The sequence below is a fragment of the Armigeres subalbatus genome, chromosome 3 (assembly GCF_024139115.2).
Source record: "Armigeres subalbatus isolate Guangzhou_Male chromosome 3, GZ_Asu_2, whole genome shotgun sequence".
NCBI classification, from domain to species: Eukaryota; Metazoa; Arthropoda; class Insecta; order Diptera; family Culicidae; genus Armigeres; species Armigeres subalbatus.
The window spans coordinates 66,684,580-66,704,122 of NC_085141.1; the positions used below are offsets into that span (position 1 = coordinate 66,684,580).

Sequence of the window (19,543 nt, forward strand, 5' to 3'; positions counted from 1 at the left end):
CTTCACTACTCCACCAACTCATTCATTCGACTGTCACTGAGTGTGCTTACTAGAGGCCTCTAGTGCTTACTATGTGCAGAAAAAACATGTTTATCATTGTTTATGTTGTTGTTTACCGTAGAAAGTGCCTCGCGGATGAAAATTAATCCTATGTGATAAATTACTTTACTCAATTGAAACGTGTTAAGATTTCAGATAATTTATCAATTTGTTAAATGTGCGTAAATATTCAATGACTAATATTCAACCGAATATTGACAGTCCAGAGCCGACTATGAATGTGTCTGGAAGTGAACTGGCAAATGAAGAAAGGTGGACTTCACTAAAACATTTCGATTATTTTACACTTTGCTTGTGACCTCTTCGCTGCTGTTAGAGGGATAATCAGCAGTACCTACTTCGCACATAAGAATATCCGCAAACACACCTGACAACATTGTTTAGAGTGGAAACACTTGCTCATAGATAGACCATGTGCTGATCGACGGACGACATTTCTCGGATGTTAAGGATGTAAGGTCCTTCAGAGGTCCGAGCATTGACTCGGATCAGCTTGTAGTTGCAAAAATTCGGGTCCGACCGACCAGCGTTACAAAAAAAATCACAAAACAACAGAACGATGCGTTTCAATATCCAACGCTTGTCAGCTGAAGGAGTTGCATTTTCAGTACCACTGAAAATAGGCTTATTATATTAAAAAAATGCCAAATGCCCAAAGCATGACGTGAAAATTGTTATCGGAGACGCTAACGCTCAGGTCGGTAGAGAGGACTTTTTCCTTCCCATAATCAGTAGGGAGAGCCTTCACTCCGCTACCAATGACAACGGCCTACGGCTAGTAAATTTTGCTGCTGCCAGAGGGATGGCCATCAGTAGCACCTACTTTGCACAAAAGAACATCCGAAAGCACACCTGGAGACACCCAAATGGTGAAACTTGCAACCAGATAGACCATGTTCTGGTGGATGGGCGCCATTTCTCGGATGTTATCGATGTGCGGACATTCAGAGGTCCGAACATTGACTCTGATCACTACCTCGTTGTCAGTAAAATTCGATCACGGTTGTCAACTGTATCGAACGAAAGATCACAGCGAACGATGCGTTACAATATCCAGCGATTGTCGGCGGAAGGAGTATCGGCTGAGTACCGCCAGAAGCTCGACGAACGGATAAGTGCAATCAACGTTAGCGACAACATCAACGATCTATGGGAGTCGATCCATGGAGCGGTGAGCACAACAGCACGAGAAGTGGTAGGCACTGCACAGAGGCGACCCAGGACGGGTTGGTTCGATGTGGAGTGTCAGAGAGTAACAGACGAGAAGAACGTTGCCAGAAGCCGGATGTTGGTGTCAGGTACCCGATCGAATAGAGATCGGTACAAGGAAGCAAGAGCAGCCGAAAAACGAACCCACCGCAGGAAGAAAAAGAGTACGAAGAACAAGTTATTAGTGAGGCGCAGGAAAAAATGGAGCAGAACGATATGCGGAGGTTTTATGAGTCTGTCAATGCCGTGCGGAGAAAGACAGCACCATCTCCCTTCATGTGCAACGACCAACAAGGGAATTTGCTGACAGATAAAACTGAAGTGGCTGCCAGGTGGAAGCAACAAGACTTTGTTGAATGGAAGAAGTGATGGTGCATCGGTGAACAGAATAAATATTAGCGACGATGGACAAGCTGTGGTAGATGAGATTGGTAATAAATGGTAAAATGGGTAAATGGCAGTGAGCAGCTTTATGAAGTTCTGCATCATATTATGTCGAAAATATGGGAAGACGAGGAAATGCCTGCTAGCTGGTTGGACGGCCTCATTTTCTCTCTTTAAGAAAGGGCACAGACTGGAGTGCGCCAATTACCGAGGAATAACCCTCCTTAATTCGGCGTACATAATTATGTCCCGTATTCTGTTCAACAGATTGAGACCGCTTGAAGAGTCCTTCGTCGGCGAATACCAAGCAGGTTTTCGTGAGGGCCGATCAACGACGGATCAAATGTTTACCCTGAGACAAATCCTTGATAAATTCCGGGAGTACAACTTGCAGACACATCATCTGTTTATTGATTCCAAGGCGGCGTACGATTCAGTGAAACGGAATGAATTATGGCAAATTAAGCTTGAACATGGTTTTCCGGCGAAATTGATACGGCTGATTCGTATAACGTTGGACGGATCGAAATCAAGTGTAAGGGTTGCGGATGAAATATCGACGTCATTTGTTACCTTAGATGGATTAAAGCAGGGTGATGCACTCTCGAACCTACTGTTCAATATAGCGCTCGAGGGAGCGATTAGGAGAGCTGGTGTGCGAAGAAGCGGTACCATTATCACAAAATCGCATATGCTCCTGGGATTTGCGGACGATATCGATATTATCGGAATTGATCGCCGTGCCGTGGGAGAGGCTTTTGCACCTTTTAAGAGGGAGACAGCGAGGATTGGACTCACGATCAATACCAGTAAAACGAAGTACATGGTCGCTGGCAATCAACGTGGGTTCATTAGTAGTGGTGGTAGCGAAATAGTGCTGGATGGTGAAAAATTTGAAGTGGTAGAAGAATTTGTGTTTCTTGGAACATTAGTGACGTGCGATAATGATGTTACCCGCGAGGTGAAAAGGCGTATTGCAGCTGCAAATAGGGCTTATTACGGACTTCCTAACCAGCTTAAGTCCCGTAGTCTGCAAACGAAAACAAAACTCGCGCTGTATACTACTCTGATTCTTCCGGTGGCTTTATACGGCCATGAGACATGGACGTTAAAGGAGGCTGATCGGAGAGCTCTTGGAGTGTTTGAGCGTAAGGTGCTGCGGACAATACTCGGCGGTAAACAGGAAAACGGTATCTGGCGGCGTCGCATGAATCACGAATTGTACCAGGTGTATAAACGGCTGGATATTATTAAGCTTATACAACACGGCAGACTACGGTGGGCTGGTCACGTTGTTCGTATGCCGGAAGAACGTCAAGCGAAGATAATATTTAGTAGAGAACCCGGAAGAGGCCGCAGGCTTCGTGGAAAGCCGCGTACACGATGGCTTTTTGCAGTTGAAGAGGACCTGAGGGCGCTCAATGTTCAGGGCGACTGGAAGCGATTGGCCCAGGATCGAGTCCAGTGGAGAAGGATACTCCATTCGGCGTAGGTTCATCGAAGAGCTGTAGCCCATCAAGTATCAAGTACTTAAGTAACAATAACTAAAAATGTAACATAGCAAATAAGGATGAGAGTGTTTTTAGAAAACACGTCTAAGAGTCTAAGAGATGAATGCATGTATTTTAAATTAGCAAATAAAATTAGTTAAAAAAAAACAAAAAAAAAGCGAAGACAATATTCAACAGAAAACCAGATAGAGGCCGGCGACTTCGTGGAAGGCCATGAAGACGCTGGCTGCACGCGGTGGAATCGAACCAGGGTACCCTAAACGTTCGGGCAAACTGGAGGAACATCGCCCAAGACTGACTGTAGCCAACCAGGTATCCAGGTACGTAGGTGCTACTGTAGCCATCCGTTTGGCAGCAGCGAAATTTACTAGCCGTTGTCGTTGGCAGCGGAGTAAAGGGTCTCCCTACCGATTATTGGATATAAAAAGTCCTCTCTACCTGAGCGTTAATATCTCCGATAATAATTTTCACGTCATGCTTTGGGCACTCTCCATAGGCTTTATCATTAGATCTTTTGCTGTAAAACACTTTTGCAGAAACGACCTATTCTCAAAGCCAATTTATCATAATGTAAACACTTATTAGCAGATGATAATCCTTTATTCATTATTACTAATTTGGCACTTGTATTGTCGAATATTGTATTTATTGTCCGACAGAATTAGCTAATATTTGAAAGGACCATAGACCGCCCTAGCCAATGTTGTGAAATCGAAATTACTTTGCCATTTGTAAATAAAATATTGGAAAGCACATTCCTGCTAAAGCAGGCATTTTCTAAGAAAACCATCCTCTCCATCAATTAAGGGAATTTGTTTGGTAAAAAAAAAAGTTAACATTCTACGGAATCGATAAAACACAATATTTACAAAATAAAATAGGCCCAAATGGCGAAGTAGTGCATTTTAGTTTAATTAGAACAAAATCAAATTTTGAATAAAAAATTCAGGGGTTGTGTACAAGACACGTCCGCTCGACGAAAACTACGTAAAACTGTTTTGTGCATTGAGGAATGCAGTGATCATTATTATTATTATTATAGCTTTATTAAAGAGGTTTTCAGCCGGAGACTGGTTCGCCTCTTATGCAGTGATCATCATGTATGAATATTTTAAGATAATTCATTCGATTACTTATGTCACTGGTTTAGAACAAAATTTACGTAACTTAAAATATGAAAATTGTTGATTGTCGTCGGGGGTGACAATGGGTCTGAAGGTGACAATGGGTCCGCATCCTCACCGACAGTCTGGCGATCGGATAACAAAATCGTTCAAAAAGGTCTCTTATATTTTCTTGCCCTCATATACATTAAATCTATTCTAAAAGCAATCTATGTAGTTGAAACAGTGACCCCTTTCTCACCTTCAATTGACCCATTGTATCCCCCGACGACGATACGATAACTTAAAATTTTCACTTTAAAAACCCACGTGGTAATGATGCTTTTCGCGATTCCGACTGTTGGATTCGACTTAGTGTGGTTAATGCATTCAAAGATTAATTGCCTACATTTTCAAAGGAAAGACAATACCTTTGGGCAGCCTCCCTCGTTTTCCGTCCGCAACGTTTATTAATCGAAAGCGTTCCAACTACACAGATGGAAGAAGTTGTTGAAATTTACACGAAAGTAATGTACATAAAAGGAACGTTACACACTACGCATTTCTTTCAACCGCGAGCCTGAAACCCAACCGCGCTGGACGACGGCCGTAATGAAACTCACGTTGCGGACGGGAATAAGAGGTGCTGCCAAAATGGTCCGATACCCTAGTTTAACGTTGATAATCAGAAGATCCAATACAACTGGCAAATTGGTGGAGAATTTCCGAGTCGATTGAAAAATCCATCGAAAGATGAATGCGCTAGTAATGATCACAAATTTAAATGATTTCGTGACGGTCCTCAATTTTGAAATTTTCATTTTACACCCTGTATCCGAGTCTTCCCCTTAGACGTAGTTTACGTCAAAACACTTTAATAAAGCTTAAAAAAATAAAATAAAAAACAGTTAGTGGATTCAATTTAGTTATAAAATTTTTATTTGAATTCTCTCTCTTACAGCATTCTATTAATCTGCTTCCTTTAATTTTCATAGCTTGCATCATCCTCACTTTGAATGTTTAGTTTTCTAGTAGAATTTGTTGCTTGTTACTTCATATTGGTTGTCTTGAAACATATTACTCTCTCACTTACATACAATCAGTCGATGGTTGAGAAAGGAAAAGAATCCAACACACATGAATTAATTAAAGGACTGGGGATAAAGGGAGGATAGGATTATCGCATTTCCTAATCGCCATCTACATCCGCTCCCGGTTGCAAGGAAGCAACATTAACTTTACCACACGGGAGGGATACCTCGCATCGCAAAGATGACAAACGAGGTGGAACAACTTAGGTATCTTTTCTTTCTCGTGCTACCCTATCAAAAGGCAAAACAAACGCGGTTAATGAAAACAAACTAAACAATAAATAATGACGTATCGGATGCCCTTTCCGCCTCGTAAGTGTATTCACGAAAGTCTCTCACTAAATTAAGCTTTGTGGATTCTATTTATTTTCTTTTGTACTCATCTGAAAAATGAGATGAGAACGCCTAATCCGCACATAGTACGTTAACACTCGATCTCGTATTCTCTCGCTCGCAAACACGCTCTACTGTGGAACTTTTTTCCTGTTCTATTTGATCTAAACGGCTAGCAATCAACTCAGTCCGTCAACTGGCTCTGACCAGTTTAGATCGAGTGATGGAAGGGCCCTAACTAGACCGACCAGGAAACGGAAAAAAAACATGGAAATTACGCTACACTAACAAACAAGAGTTTACAGTTCATCCTTGAGATCCTCGTCATCGCCAGTAGGTGGAGGAGAGCCGCCAGTGCTGGCATACAGCTTGGCTATGATGGGTTGCACAACGTCTTCAAGTTCCTTCTTCTGCTTCTTATAGTCTTCAGAGTCGGCATCCTGGTTTTCGTCCAGCCATTTGATCTTCTCGTCGATGGCTTCCTCCATTTTGGACTTATCGTCATCGGTCACCTTGGCACCCAGTTTTTCCTTGTCACCGAGCTGGTTCTTGAGACTGTAAGCATAGCTTTCCAATTCCATTCGTGCATCGACGCGTTCCTTCAGCTTCTTGTCGTCGTCGGCGAATCTTTCGGCGTCCTTGATCATCCGTTCGATGTCTTCAGGGGTCAGACGGTTCTGGTCGTTGGTGATGACAATTTTTTCACGGTTTCCGGTTCCCTTGTCCTCGGCAGACACTTGCAGGATACCGTTGGCATCGATTTCGAACGACACTTCAATTTGTGGGATGCCTCGTGGTGCTGGTGGGATTCCGGTGAGATCGAACTTTCCGAGTAAATGATTGTCCTTGGTCATTGGACGTTCACCTTCGTAGACTTGGATGGTGACAGTATGTTGGTTATCGGAAGCGGTGGAGAAGATTTGAGACTTCTTGGTCGGGATGACAGTGTTGCGTGGGATCAATTTGGTCATGACTCCTCCGACGGTTTCGATACCCATTGTTAGCGGGTTGACGTCAAGCAAAACGATGGCTTCAGTATCTTGTTCGCCGGAGAGAACGCCAGCCTGGACAGCGGCACCATATGCGACGGCTTCATCGGGGTTGATTCCACGGGATGGTTCCTTTCCATTGAAGAATTCCTTGACCAGTTGTTGAACCTTGGGAATACGAGTTGATCCTCCGACCAAGACAATTTCATCCACATCCTTTTTGTTCATATCAGCATCTTCCAAGACCTTTTGGACTGGCTTCATGGTCGATCGGAACAAATCCATGTTCAACTCCTCGAACTTGGCACGGGTCAGGGTCTCGCTGAAGTCATCACCCTCATAGAACGATTCAATTTCAATGCGTACCTGGTGGCTGGATGACAGAGCGCGCTTGGCCTTTTCGACTTCACGACGCAGTTTCTGGACGGCACGGTTGTCCTTGCGGATATCCTTGCCCTTCTTCTTCTTGTACAGCTTGATGAAGTGATCCATGACACGCTGATCGAAATCTTCACCTCCCAAGTGAGTATCACCGTTGGTAGCAACGACCTCAAACACTCCATTATCAATGGTCAAAAGAGACACATCGAAGGTACCACCGCCCAAATCGAACACCAAAACATTCTTCTCACCGTCCTTCTTGTCCAAACCGTAGGCAATAGCGGCGGCAGTTGGCTCGTTGATGATACGCATCACATTCAAACCGGCAATTACTCCGGCATCCTTGGTGGCCTGACGCTGGGCATCGTTGAAGTAAGCCGGGACAGTGACGACAGCGTGGGTAACCTTCTTTCCGAGGTAAGCCTCAGCGGTTTCCTTCATCTTGCCTAACACCATAGCGGAGATTTCTTCTGGAGCGAAAACTTTGTCGCCTTGGCTGGTCGCAACCTTAATGTGCGGCTTGGAGTTCTTCTCGATAACCTTGAATGGAAGCAACTTGGCATCGTGCTGGACGGTGGAGTCGGTGAATTCGCGACCGATTAGACGCTTGGCGTCGAAGACGGTGTTCTCTGGGTTGGTTGTCAGCTGATTCTTGGCGGCGTCTCCGATCAGGCGCTCACCATCGGCGGTGAAAGCCACGTACGAAGGCGTGATACGATTACCCTGATCGTTGGCGATGATTTCAACGCGGCCGTTCTTGTACACTCCCACGCACGAGTAGGTCGTTCCCAAATCGATACCGACAACGGTTCCATAGTCTTGCTCCTTCTTTTCCTCGGCGGTACAGGTCAGTACAGCCAGCGCAGCCACCAGGGCCAACGGTACTAGCAACTTCATTTTGACGACTCTGGAATAAGAGGAAATAGTAGGTGTTAGAAGTTGTTAATGGCGTATACAAATCGGCGGTAGATTAGAAAGCATAGTAGCAACGGATCCTACGCTACGCATCAAATTGTGCAAACCTATGATATTTTTTTTTGTAAGTGCCACGCAGAATAAAAATGTTATCTATGAGAAAACAGTCAAAACGTATTCTGCTTGGCTCTTCATGCGACATGTATGGGGTTTGTGGTCGAATTTAATCATATGTTCGGAAACTATTGAACGATTGCTCCATTATTTGACGCCTATAGCAAGAATTAAACCTCAGATGGAATATCTGTTCTTTATTAATAATTAAATAATTTAGAATAATTCTTCATATGAATACGATTGCGCAAAATAAAAAAACGGCCTTAGTGTTCGTGTTTTTCTTCGTTGTGTTTTTCAAAGGTTTTCAACGGAACAGGCAAATTTGCATTTTGTTTTTAGTTCCAGTTAAAAATTATTAGTTCTTTAAAATGAAGAACAAACTGTAATATATTTAATTCTATGTGTAGTTGTGTGATTCACGCAAATTCGTAACACTCTCCATGCAACTTACGTCCAGTTCTTTTCCTTTTCAACATTCCCATTTTACGTATTTCTCACAAACAGCAACAACATTCCAAACGTAAACTAATCATCAACAGCTCCTGTCCTACAGCTCATCGTTCGCATCATGTTCGTCATCGTCTTCTGTTTCCTGTTGAGGCGAACTTTCACCATTGGCATACAACTTGACAATAATCGGTTGAACAATTTCTTCGAGTTTCTTCCGCTGGCTCTTAAGCTCCTCTGTATCAGCGTTCTGGTTAGCATCCAGCCATTTAATCTTTTCATCGACGGCTTCCTCAATTTGGTTTTTCTCTTCATCGCTTAGTTTCGCGCCCAACTTTTCCTGGTCGCTAATTTGGTTCTTTAGGCTATACGTGTAGCTTTCTAGCTCGTGTAAGGCGTCTACTCGATCCTTTAATTTTTTATCGTCTTCAGCAAAACGCTCTGCATCGTGAATCATACGGTCAATGTCATCTGGTGTGAGACGGTTCTGATCATTCGTGATGACAATCTTTTCCCTATTGCCAGTTCCCTTGTCCTCGGCTGAAACCTGTAGGATGCCGTTTGCGTCGATTTCAAATGAAACCTCAATCTGTGGCATACCACGGGGTGCCGGAGGTATTCCTGTAAGGTCGAATTTTCCTAGAAGATGATTATCCTTAGTTAAAGGACGTTCGCCTTCGAAGACTTGGATTGTTACGGTATGTTGATTGTCGGAAGCAGTTGAGAAGATCTGCGATTTCTTTGTCGGTATGACACTGTTACGTGGAATCAACTTGGTCATAACACCGCCGACAGTTTCAATACCCAGTGTAAGGGGGTTTACATCTAACAGTAGGAGTCCTTCGGTCTCGGTAGCACCTGACAGCACTCCGGCCTGCACAGAGGCACCATAAGCAACGGCTTCGTCAGGATTGATGCCACGAGATGGTTCTTTACCGTTGAAGAATTCCTTGACCAGTTGTTGTACCTTAGGAATACGAGTAGAACCTCCTACCAAAACAATCTCATCAACATCCTTTTTGTTCATATCGGCATCCTCCAGAACCTTTTGCACTGGTTTCATGGTAGCCCTAAATAAGTCCATGTTCAACTCTTCAAACTTTGCTCTAGTCAAAGTTTCGCTGAAATCTTCACCTTGGAAAAATGATTCAATCTCAATCCGAACCTGATGACTTGATGACAACGCACGTTTAGCCTTCTCCACCTCTCTACGTAACTTCTGAACTGCCCGAACATCTTGTCGAATGTCCTTTCCTTGCTTCTTCATGTAAACTTTTATGAAATGGTCCATTATTCGCTGATCAAAGTCTTCACCTCCCAAATGTGTGTCTCCGTTGGTAGCTACGACTTCGAAAACTCCATTATCGATTGTCAGCAAGGATACGTCAAACGTTCCGCCGCCGAGATCAAACACCAAGATGTTCTTTTCACCTTCTTTTTTGTCTAATCCATAAGCAATAGCGGCTGCCGTAGGTTCGTTAATAATACGCATTACATTCAATCCGGCTATGGTACCAGCATCCTTCGTGGCCTGTCGCTGAGCATCATTAAAGTACGCCGGAACGGTAACAACTGCGTGGGTAACCTTCTTGCCAAGGTACTCCTCTGCGGTTTCCTTCATCTTTCCGAGCACCATTGCTGATATTTCCTCTGGTGTGAAGATCTTTTCGCCTTGACTCATAGTAACTTTAACGTTCGGCTTAGAGTTCTTCTCCACGACCTTGAACGGAAACAGCTTTATATCCTGCTGCACGGTTGGATCATTGTAATCGCGACCGATTAACCGTTTCGCATCGAACACCGTATTCTCCGGATTGGTGGTGAGCTGATTCTTGGCCGCATCGCCAATCAGTCGTTCACCTTCGGCGGTAAACGCCACATAGGAGGGTGTGATTCGATTTCCTTGATCGTTCGCAATGATCTCAACGCGTCCGTTCTTGTAGACACCGACGCAAGAGTACGTCGTGCCCAGATCGATTCCGATAACGGTGCCGTAATCTTGGTCTCTCTTTTCCTGAGCAGCACCTGCCGTGGATGCCGTCAGTACGGCAAACGCGACCGCTATCATACAAAGCGGTGGAGATATCAGCCTCATTTTGAAGAACGTTCTACATTGGTAGAGCATCAGAGAAACAAGAAAATAGGGAATGGTTCTTTATTCATCAATCTTTGATTGCAGTGACACTCCACGGAAAGCGTTACTTGAGGCGGCATTGTAATTTTAGCGGCAAGAAAGACTCCTTCTCAATTAGTATGTGTTATACATATGTATGGTTAATTGGCACTCCAAAAATGTTATTTATGTAGTATGTAATGCATATTAATTAACTTTATTATTGTCAATCTTGAAAACGATTTTTAGAGGTACTGAAGACGACGTTACTGTTGGGATCGAAACTACATTTTAAGCTACAATTATCATCAAAATTTTACGAATTAAAAGTTAAAATACAATTTTTACATCAACTAATTTAGTACTTTGTTTCACATCAAATTAAGATTTTTCTAGCTCTTTGAAATATTATCATTGAAAATATTCAGTAACATATAAATTGCGTTATTATAGAAAAACAATTATACAATTTCTAAGTAATAATTGCTAATAACTGATTTCAAATTCTCTTTTCCCATTCCATTCTGGTCACAATAGGTTCCACATGCCTCATATGCATAAAATAAGAAACGTGTTTAAAGATAAAACTGTGTTTGGAAAAACCACCTTTTACAGTTTTCAACATTTTATAATCAGTCTGAGAATGATTAAAATTTTTAACTCGTATCACTCGCTCCTACAAATGATTACGTGTATGGGATAACAATCGCAGACGTACCACACAGATAGAGCTGGTACCTATGTACGTATAGCGAAACTTAAATAAAATGGGCCACGTCAGACACTTTTCTCTAGATTGAACCTCTTAGTTACCACGCCGCTACCACATCCAAAGCTATTCCTCGAATTGACAATTTCGAAGATCGCATGACGGTCATTTTGTACAATATTCATACTCTTGGCATATATATCCATTTTTCTTTAAAATCACTATCATCCATGAAAGTAAATCAGCGTCACCAGGAATCACCGTTAGAATGTCTGACCTCAATCAAGATTCCCTACCAAAAAGGTGTGACCCAAATATTTCATATTCCCATGTAGAACTAAACGCATCACTTTTAATTTTATTAGGTATTTCGCTTCAGATATCACGTTATCACTTGAATCAGGTTTAATTTGTAACACAAAGGTTCGATTATGCACTAAGGAAAAAACCAATATGCTTAGTAAAATGTCCATTACAAAAGATAATTAAAGACAAAAAATGCATAGCACTACACTGTTACCTCGTTGAGCTCTCGATTGAAACAGACTGGCAGATATGAGACCGCTCCGTCCGGTTGGAGTGTTTCAATAAAAGCCGGGAGAAAAGAACACGTCAACCTTTCTCATTGCCTTCCACATACTACAGCGAACGTTCAGTGTGTGGTTGTGTTAACACAAAACGGCACTTTAATCATTTGTGTTTGTACGTAAGCAATACTATAACTGAATAGATGTCGGTAGTACCGATTACTATCTAGTGTTGTATTGGCAAGAAGTCCAGTTAAATACAATCTATCTGGTGATATACCGGATGGATACAGATTTTAGAACGAAAAGATTTAAATACAACTGTCCTTAACTCTTCCGAAATTCATTGAATTCATAACAGTCCCATATATGCTTGATTTCCTATCTACACACTATAACTGTAGCAATAAATTTATGGGCGGTTAAGCTCAATGAATGAAACTGAAATCCATCTTTTGAAAAGATTTATAATATTAGCATGATGGGTCATATTTAGAAAATTTATGAGCTGTGTGGCATATTGTCACAATCAGAAAAAAGTTTACCATAAAAGTTTACAGGTCCATGTAAAAATAAAATAAAATAATAAAAGAAGCTCGAGATCAAGATTCCAAGGCCAGTCACTGAAAGGGCCGAATGTCTCGATAAAAAGTCCATAATAAATTGAAGATCTAAGTTTTCAGTTGAAACAAAGATAAACAAATTACTATCAGTTGATCTGCCTTATATACGACAATCTATATACTGGTGCTCTAAATTATCTTATTGCATAAGACATATGCTATTTTTGTTCGAAATTAATAGGCCGAAAAAATATAAAATTCAATACTATAAATGCCTATCGTAGAAATAAACATTATAGTATTTATATAATTTGCACGTTTTAGGGATTAAACTGCCGTCATATACATATTTGTCCCATGTTTGCTGGGATTTCCTATGTACATGGGACAATTATGCGTAGAACGGTAGTAAACATTAAGTATAAAATATGTATAGGATAAAAATGCTTATCCAACATCCTAAGCGTACAAATTACGTCAAAAAATATTCGAAGCAAACATACGAAACGAATTACAATAATTATTATTTATTTAGGCTTACAAGTCTTATATTGGCCACGTAAACACACTTCCTTCACAGTGTGCAACAGCCGGAGGAGGCTCTCTTGATGTAGTTGTGCACTTGGTAACTCACTCATTCTTCACCCACATACTCGATTTTGCAAACAAAATCACAACGAAAGGCCAAAGGGTGCTGATGCAAAAGGAGGGGTGGCAATGTCGTTTGCCTCTTTTCACAATCTCCGAAAACACACGTCAGTCCATGAAAAGCCCAGTATCCACTTAAAAAGTAGAGAGGTTTCGGAATTTTGTTCAATATTACCAAGCAGAATTTTGACAACTGATCTGCATGGAGCAAAATGTCACTTTTACTTGCGGAATAATCGAGCAGACTATTTTTCCAAAAGTAAAGTGACAGCTCCCATTAGTTTGCGTGGGATCCTTACAAATTCCCTTTTTGATTTTTATTCTTTTCAGGTGGATACTGTTGAAGAAATTTCATTTCAATTTTTTACTTTTCCGATTCAGTAAACGGAATTTAACATGGGATTGGTATTGGCAATTAAAAGTGAGGTTATGTTTCGAAAAATTTCAAAACTGGAATCAAAATTTACGCTTTCTTATCACTTCAATTGTAAGAAACAAAGCAGGGTATCCATTTTAAAGCATTTTCTTCCATTTTAATCACAAGAAACATTGCGTAGAACGCGTCAATCATTAATTTATCGAAGGATGATCCTTCGTTTTTAACCTCACTTTTATCTGCCAATAGAAAAAGGAATTTCTTTTGAACACGATACCAACCTAAAGAAGGGAAGTCTTCCAGAAACAGTTATTTAACATGAAGCAGTCTCCCTTATTTATCTTATAATCAAGCATTGTTTCAATCCTCGTATTTTACAGCAGACGGTATTTACTAAGAACTAGATTTGCACTATTTTGTTTGCAATTTGCGATATTTATATAGGTAACAGTCATGGCTTCATAAAATCAATCAATAGTTGAATAGTTCAAACACTTACTTTTTCTGTAATTTATTTTGTCACGGGTTCACTATTTCAACGAAAATCCTTATTATTTAAAATCCTCCAGAGTAACTTTCACTTTGAATCACACCGCTTTTTTCCGAATATGAATTTACTTTCTTCTATAAATCACGCACTATACTAATCACTCAGACTAAAGACGTATTTTCTTGATTGACGCTCAAATGAAACTATGCCGAAACGGTGCCCAGACGGGTGAATAAATGCTGGCGCTCTCGCCAGGATAAACAGGCACCGCATCAACAACCCCGCGATCGCCGTGTTCGTGGACCAATCCGAGTGCACCACGACCGGCTGATTCACATGAGAGAAATCAGATAAATGCTCGGCACTCACTCTCTTTTTCAGTTTCCCAGTGACGGGATGCCAGCACTAGATTTTTCTGGAACCCTCTACACTGTAAACCCAGCAATACTCTTTAAAGAGTAAAAAATGAACATTTTCTACCGATGCAGCTGTCAAAATAACGGGTAATTTATTTTAGACAAATATGCGTATTTTATGTTCATTTCCATGTTCCTTGCTTTTACTCATTAATGAGTGAAAAACAAGTTAAGATTCAAACAATCAATTGAAGAAGCTGGGTGCGAAAGAATGGTAAGAGTTTTTGTTTTTTCTTTCAATATTTTAAATAATAAAGGAATAATCGAGGGATTAATATTTCTATTTTAGTTTACAAACGCAGTCCAGAAACAGGAGATAATTGTCGGGATAACTGCCGTCAAGATGATGCTGAATGACTGTTTGTTTCCTAGATGTCAACTCGCTACAGAAGCCGAATGGATTGGGGTAGATTCCGCTGCAAGTTTGCACCAAGCGATTCGGACATCCACTACCCGAATAAAAAATATTATACAAAAACAATATAACGTAATGTAACATTACTATTGTAAACCATAAATTCACTATACATTTTAATGTTGACATAACAGTGGAATCACAATACAATGTATTGTAATCAACCATTCAATCAATAGTAATTGAAGTTTTCGAAATAGAATATACGGGTGGTTAAGCATCGTAACAATACAAAATTTGGCATTTTTCCATACATATTTATTCGCAAAACAATAGATTATAATGTTTTTATATTGTGTGAAAAATTTCAGCATGACAAAAAATTGCGATATATTTCACACATTTTTTCAGTGTAGTATGTGAGGTCGGTACACTGAAAACAGCATTGTGGTCAAAATTACTATTCTGATGGTTTAAATTAAATGCACAACGCCACTTGATTTGTGCAGACTACATACCGCATTTGTATCTAATGCATTGTGCATTAATTTTTACTATGGCTTCGACAACGAACACAGCAGTAAAAATTACCATGGTTTGCAGTTATTTCAACAAAAAGTCAATAATTAATTATACCATGCAAATCGTTCAAAATAAAAACAAATTTGAAGTGAATCGTATTTAGTAATTGGTTACATTCTGCAAAAAAAGATTTTATTCAATAATGTATTTATTTATATGTTTCATTACATCAACATTGACGAACTAAATAGGCAACAAATTTATGCCAAGGAATCTACACATATTTATTCTATACGTTGCTTTCTGAAGCTGCAGCATCACGGAATGAAATTTAGATGAAGAACCTCAATCACTCGAGAGCTTCCTTCTTTTCCACAGCGACCCGACGGTTCTGTCAGCATCAAGTAAAGGGGCAACGACAGCCCAATTCTGGATCTTACGGGGTTCTTTTCGTTGATGGCCTAGAACAACTCGGTGTCAACGTCGGTGGCCTTGAATGACATCATCGTCGACAACAGCGTCAAATAATTCGCCTGTCAAGCACCATTTCATGCCTGTACGAGAAAATGGATGAAACTGCGTTTTATTTATCTTCGGTCAAAATATTTTTATAGCTGTTATTAGTTATTAGTTATTATAAGTAAATACCAACCTTCGTTTTAAGGCTTTAATCTTTCTTTTTAACAATTCTGAACGAGTCCGACACTAATTAAAGTTCTTCCCCATTTTGATCGAATCGAAACACAACATAACCCGACACGGGTGTTGACAGTATTGCAAAATTTTCTTCACCACGATTTGTTATTATTTTAACCGCGTGCGTGGTAAAATTTACAAAAATGGTGTTGTTTCAACAACACATTTATTTATCCTGAATACATACTGAAATGGTGTTATCAAACGCAGCTTTGTAGTTAAAAATACAATAACATTATTTTCAGTGTAAAGCAGAACTCTAGATTGCTTTGAGAATAGGTCGTATGTGCAAAAGAGATATTCTCTTTGATCACGCTCTCTTTCGCTAATAAATCGGCTAGTTTTGCATGTTTTGCTACGATTCCACTTCAGCATGATAGACAAAGCTATTGTCTTTGGATATCTGCCAAGAAATTCTAAGTAAACTTTTGTATAGTTTCGTAATAATCGAAAGAGAATAGATCCAAAGAGAGACTCTCTTTTGCACATACGACCTATTTTCAAAGCACTCTAGAACTGAAGGAATATTTCGACAAAAATAGTAATTTGACATGTTTACATTTGGTTTTTTTGCATTGATTTCATTTTTCGCGCCTCGAACCGATGATGGTTCGAAGTTTTATTTACCTGTGCCTCAGCTGTCTGGACCAGTCAAGATTATTGAAAAACATTGAGTTCAGAGCAAAGATATGTTTCAGGTAGGTATGTATTAATAAGTTTAGATTGGGCAAATGCAACAACGCAGTTCAATTCGATTAAGTTTCTAGAAGTTGAATGTGTTTAACTTTATTTTTATTCTAGTGAATGGAATGAAGGCCTTCAAATGTGCAACTGAAGTAAATTACTCTACCTATTTGCCTATCTGAACTTAGCATAAGTATGGGAATTAAAAACCATGTTTAGACCTTGGTTTGAACAATATAGATCATCAATTTCACTATATTCCCCGGCGGCCACTAAACCATAAACCGTCAGGTGATTCGGTGGTTTCAAAAAGTTTCAGTTTAAGGTAAGTTTTTACCTCGTTTTTTACTTTCTGCATTGTAGATAATATAGTATGCACATTTAAGCACTAAGGATTACGACGAAATTTTCCTTCAATTACCGCCATTCGAACATAAACACAATTTTAGTAACATGAAAAAGGATCAACTGTTGCGCTTATGCGAGTTTTCACGATGCAGTTAGTTAAAGTTATACAGTATTATAATATTACTTATTTAAAGGGTTGTACCGAAAGTATGATCCTACTGCGAATGCAAACCATTTCCATAATGTAAAGTATAAACTTAACATATATTTGCACGATTGCTACGGATCTGCCGAGTAAGATTTTTTTTTAATATATGAGTCGAAACGAGCATGTGGTGTATCCTATACAAATATTTAACTGTACTTCCAGTTGATTCAGAAGTATAAGATTTACAATGATATGGAAATGCTTCCACACTGATATTCTTCCCTCCCCCTTCATACGGGAGCTTGGCAGAAGGAAGGTCGTGTGATATGTGCCATCACAAATATTGCCCTCCGCTCGCTTTCAAATTGACTTCTATAAAAACATTCTTCATGCATGCCGTATCCTAACGGAACTATCAATTCTATACTTTCGCCTCTAATGCTATCATGAACATGTACGTCCAAGTTTGGAAGATGATATTAGCATTTCCATATCATTGTAAATCGTTTAACTTCACGTAGAAGTAACACACACGAAATCATTAATTTAGAGTATAAGATTGTTAATGTCACTCACTTCGGTTTTCAACTGGAGCTACAATAAACGTCCGGCAGAACCGTTTTCCAAAGTTTGAGGCTAATGTAATCGTGGTGATGTTTCTGCACAATAATAATATTACTATATGTTTTCGACCGAGAACACAGTAGAACTTCAGTAACACATAATTAAAATAAAAAATATGAAATTTGGTTCTAAGCACTTCTAATACATTACATTTGGAATATATTAGTATTTATTGTAACCATACATTGTACTGTATCTTCATTGTTAAACAGTAAATATAATTTTGGTACTAGATTTTTAAACAATAGATATACCATTGAATTTAGGGTTTACAATAGAATATATCGTACATATATTGTTTGTTCGATAAGCTATATGGTACTTTTTTATACGGGTAGCGCTGCGGAACATCCACTGGCGCTTATGAAATGCTCCATGACCTCAATGATGTTATGCTCGCACATATATCAAGGCTGTTGCTCATCATGCAACCAGTAACCATAATGTAATCAGGGGATCCTGTCCAGTGCTTATTTGCTTAGTATTCGGCTGCCAGTGATTCAACATCCGGAGGATTTTTTACGGTAATTTTGATACTTTCAGTTAAATGCTTTTCTAATCTAACTGGTGATTTTCCCTAGCAATAGAATGACGTCGCGCTGGACCACCAGTGTCACATGACAGTCCATTCCCACCAGACGAACTTTGTTAAAGACGTCATCTTTACAAATTTCAAATTTGTGCGATAAGAATATTTACAATGAGGAAAATTACATATATCGGAATTACTTGAGAAGTCTAAAATAATGAATTCAAATATACCGCCCCCTAGCGATCAAGCTCTAAATTAATCAATGCCTCATGTCAAAGCACACGCCTTCTTGCATAACCTTTTTGAAACGGTGCAGTTCAAAATGGGAGGTTTTTCAGATATAAGTAAAATAAGCATGAAAAATCACTTTTTTTGTACCCTTTTTTACGAAAACACCTCCCCGCGATGTACCCGCCCACCTATAGTCAATCTTTGGTAACGACCTGAAAGATGATTAAATTATCCTTCGAAACAGCCCCAAAAATTCAAAATTGGCCAAACATTAAAAAAGTTATAGCAATTTCAATTTGGGGTCAATTTGACCCCAGAGCACAGACAACGTAAGTTTTTTGAAAAAAGTACACTATAGCGCATATTTTCAAGATTTTTCAAGCGAATTTGCACCTAGGAGACAGATCTCGGCGAGTTTTACCAAACTACCAAAAATTAGGAGAATCGGTTGAAAACTTAAAAAATGACAGCCACTCAAAGTGGCCTGGGATCATATTGACCCCAGAGCACAGACAAAAGGTTAAATGGGACCGGGATTTTGATTTTCCGTGTCCGAATTCCAAAAACATCGCATATGCAAAAATGCATGGGGAAAAAATCCGTGGACCAAATTCCCGAGGTGTGAGGCTACCTTTAGAAATGTTCAACATATTAACTCTGCTTGATATCTAACAACAAGCTCTGCATCCCCTCTTCACGATACATACATAAAACACCCAAATACACGACGTTATTCGTTGAAATTAATATTTTAAAGTCTAACTGAATTCGCCCTATAGTAGACCCCCTGGAGGTCCATAATAGGAAAATGCTTCCCTACAGTTGACACTTCATTTGATTTTCATGTCCCGTTTCGGGACGTTCTTCTTCCCTATTATGGACCCCCCAAAATATTCCTATAATGGACACTCTCGTGTTTATTTTTTATAGAATTGTAAAAAATCATCTAATTTGACTTTCCATAGCATTTCCAATGCATGTTATCAAATCATAGGACTGTATGGTAGGTTTTGACGTTGGA

The 19,543-nt window shown here is 39.8% G+C and overlaps 2 protein-coding genes across 2 annotated transcripts; both read right to left on the minus strand.

Moving 5' to 3' along the window:
* Positions 1–5,183: 5,183 nt before the first annotated feature.
* LOC134224659 (endoplasmic reticulum chaperone BiP) lies at positions 5,184–14,177 on the minus strand. The gene is made up of 2 exons (XM_062704142.1): positions 13,972–14,177; positions 5,184–7,966 (listed from the first exon to the last, which is right to left on the minus strand). Exon 2 carries the CDS (start codon positions 7,956–7,958, stop codon positions 5,991–5,993), a length of 1,968 nt encoding a protein of 655 aa, XP_062560126.1. The 5' UTR covers positions 7,959–7,966; positions 13,972–14,177; the 3' UTR covers positions 5,184–5,990.
* LOC134224658 (endoplasmic reticulum chaperone BiP-like) lies at positions 8,641–13,012 on the minus strand. Its single transcript, XM_062704141.1, has 2 exons — positions 12,994–13,012; positions 8,641–10,648 (listed from the first exon to the last, which is right to left on the minus strand). The coding sequence occupies exon 2, from the start codon at positions 10,633–10,635 to the stop codon at positions 8,641–8,643; it is 1,995 nt and encodes a 664-aa protein (XP_062560125.1). The 5' UTR covers positions 10,636–10,648; positions 12,994–13,012.
* Positions 14,178–19,543: the final 5,366 nt, after the last annotated feature.

Bases quoted from the DNA above. Each gene is read 5' to 3' on its own strand.
- LOC134224659 (XM_062704142.1), bottom strand. From the start codon at position 7,958: ATGAAGTTGCTAGTACCGTTGGCCCTGGTGGCTGCGCTGGCTGTACTG.
- LOC134224658 (XM_062704141.1), bottom strand. From the start codon at position 10,635: ATGAGGCTGATATCTCCACCGCTTTGTATGATAGCGGTCGCGTTTGCC.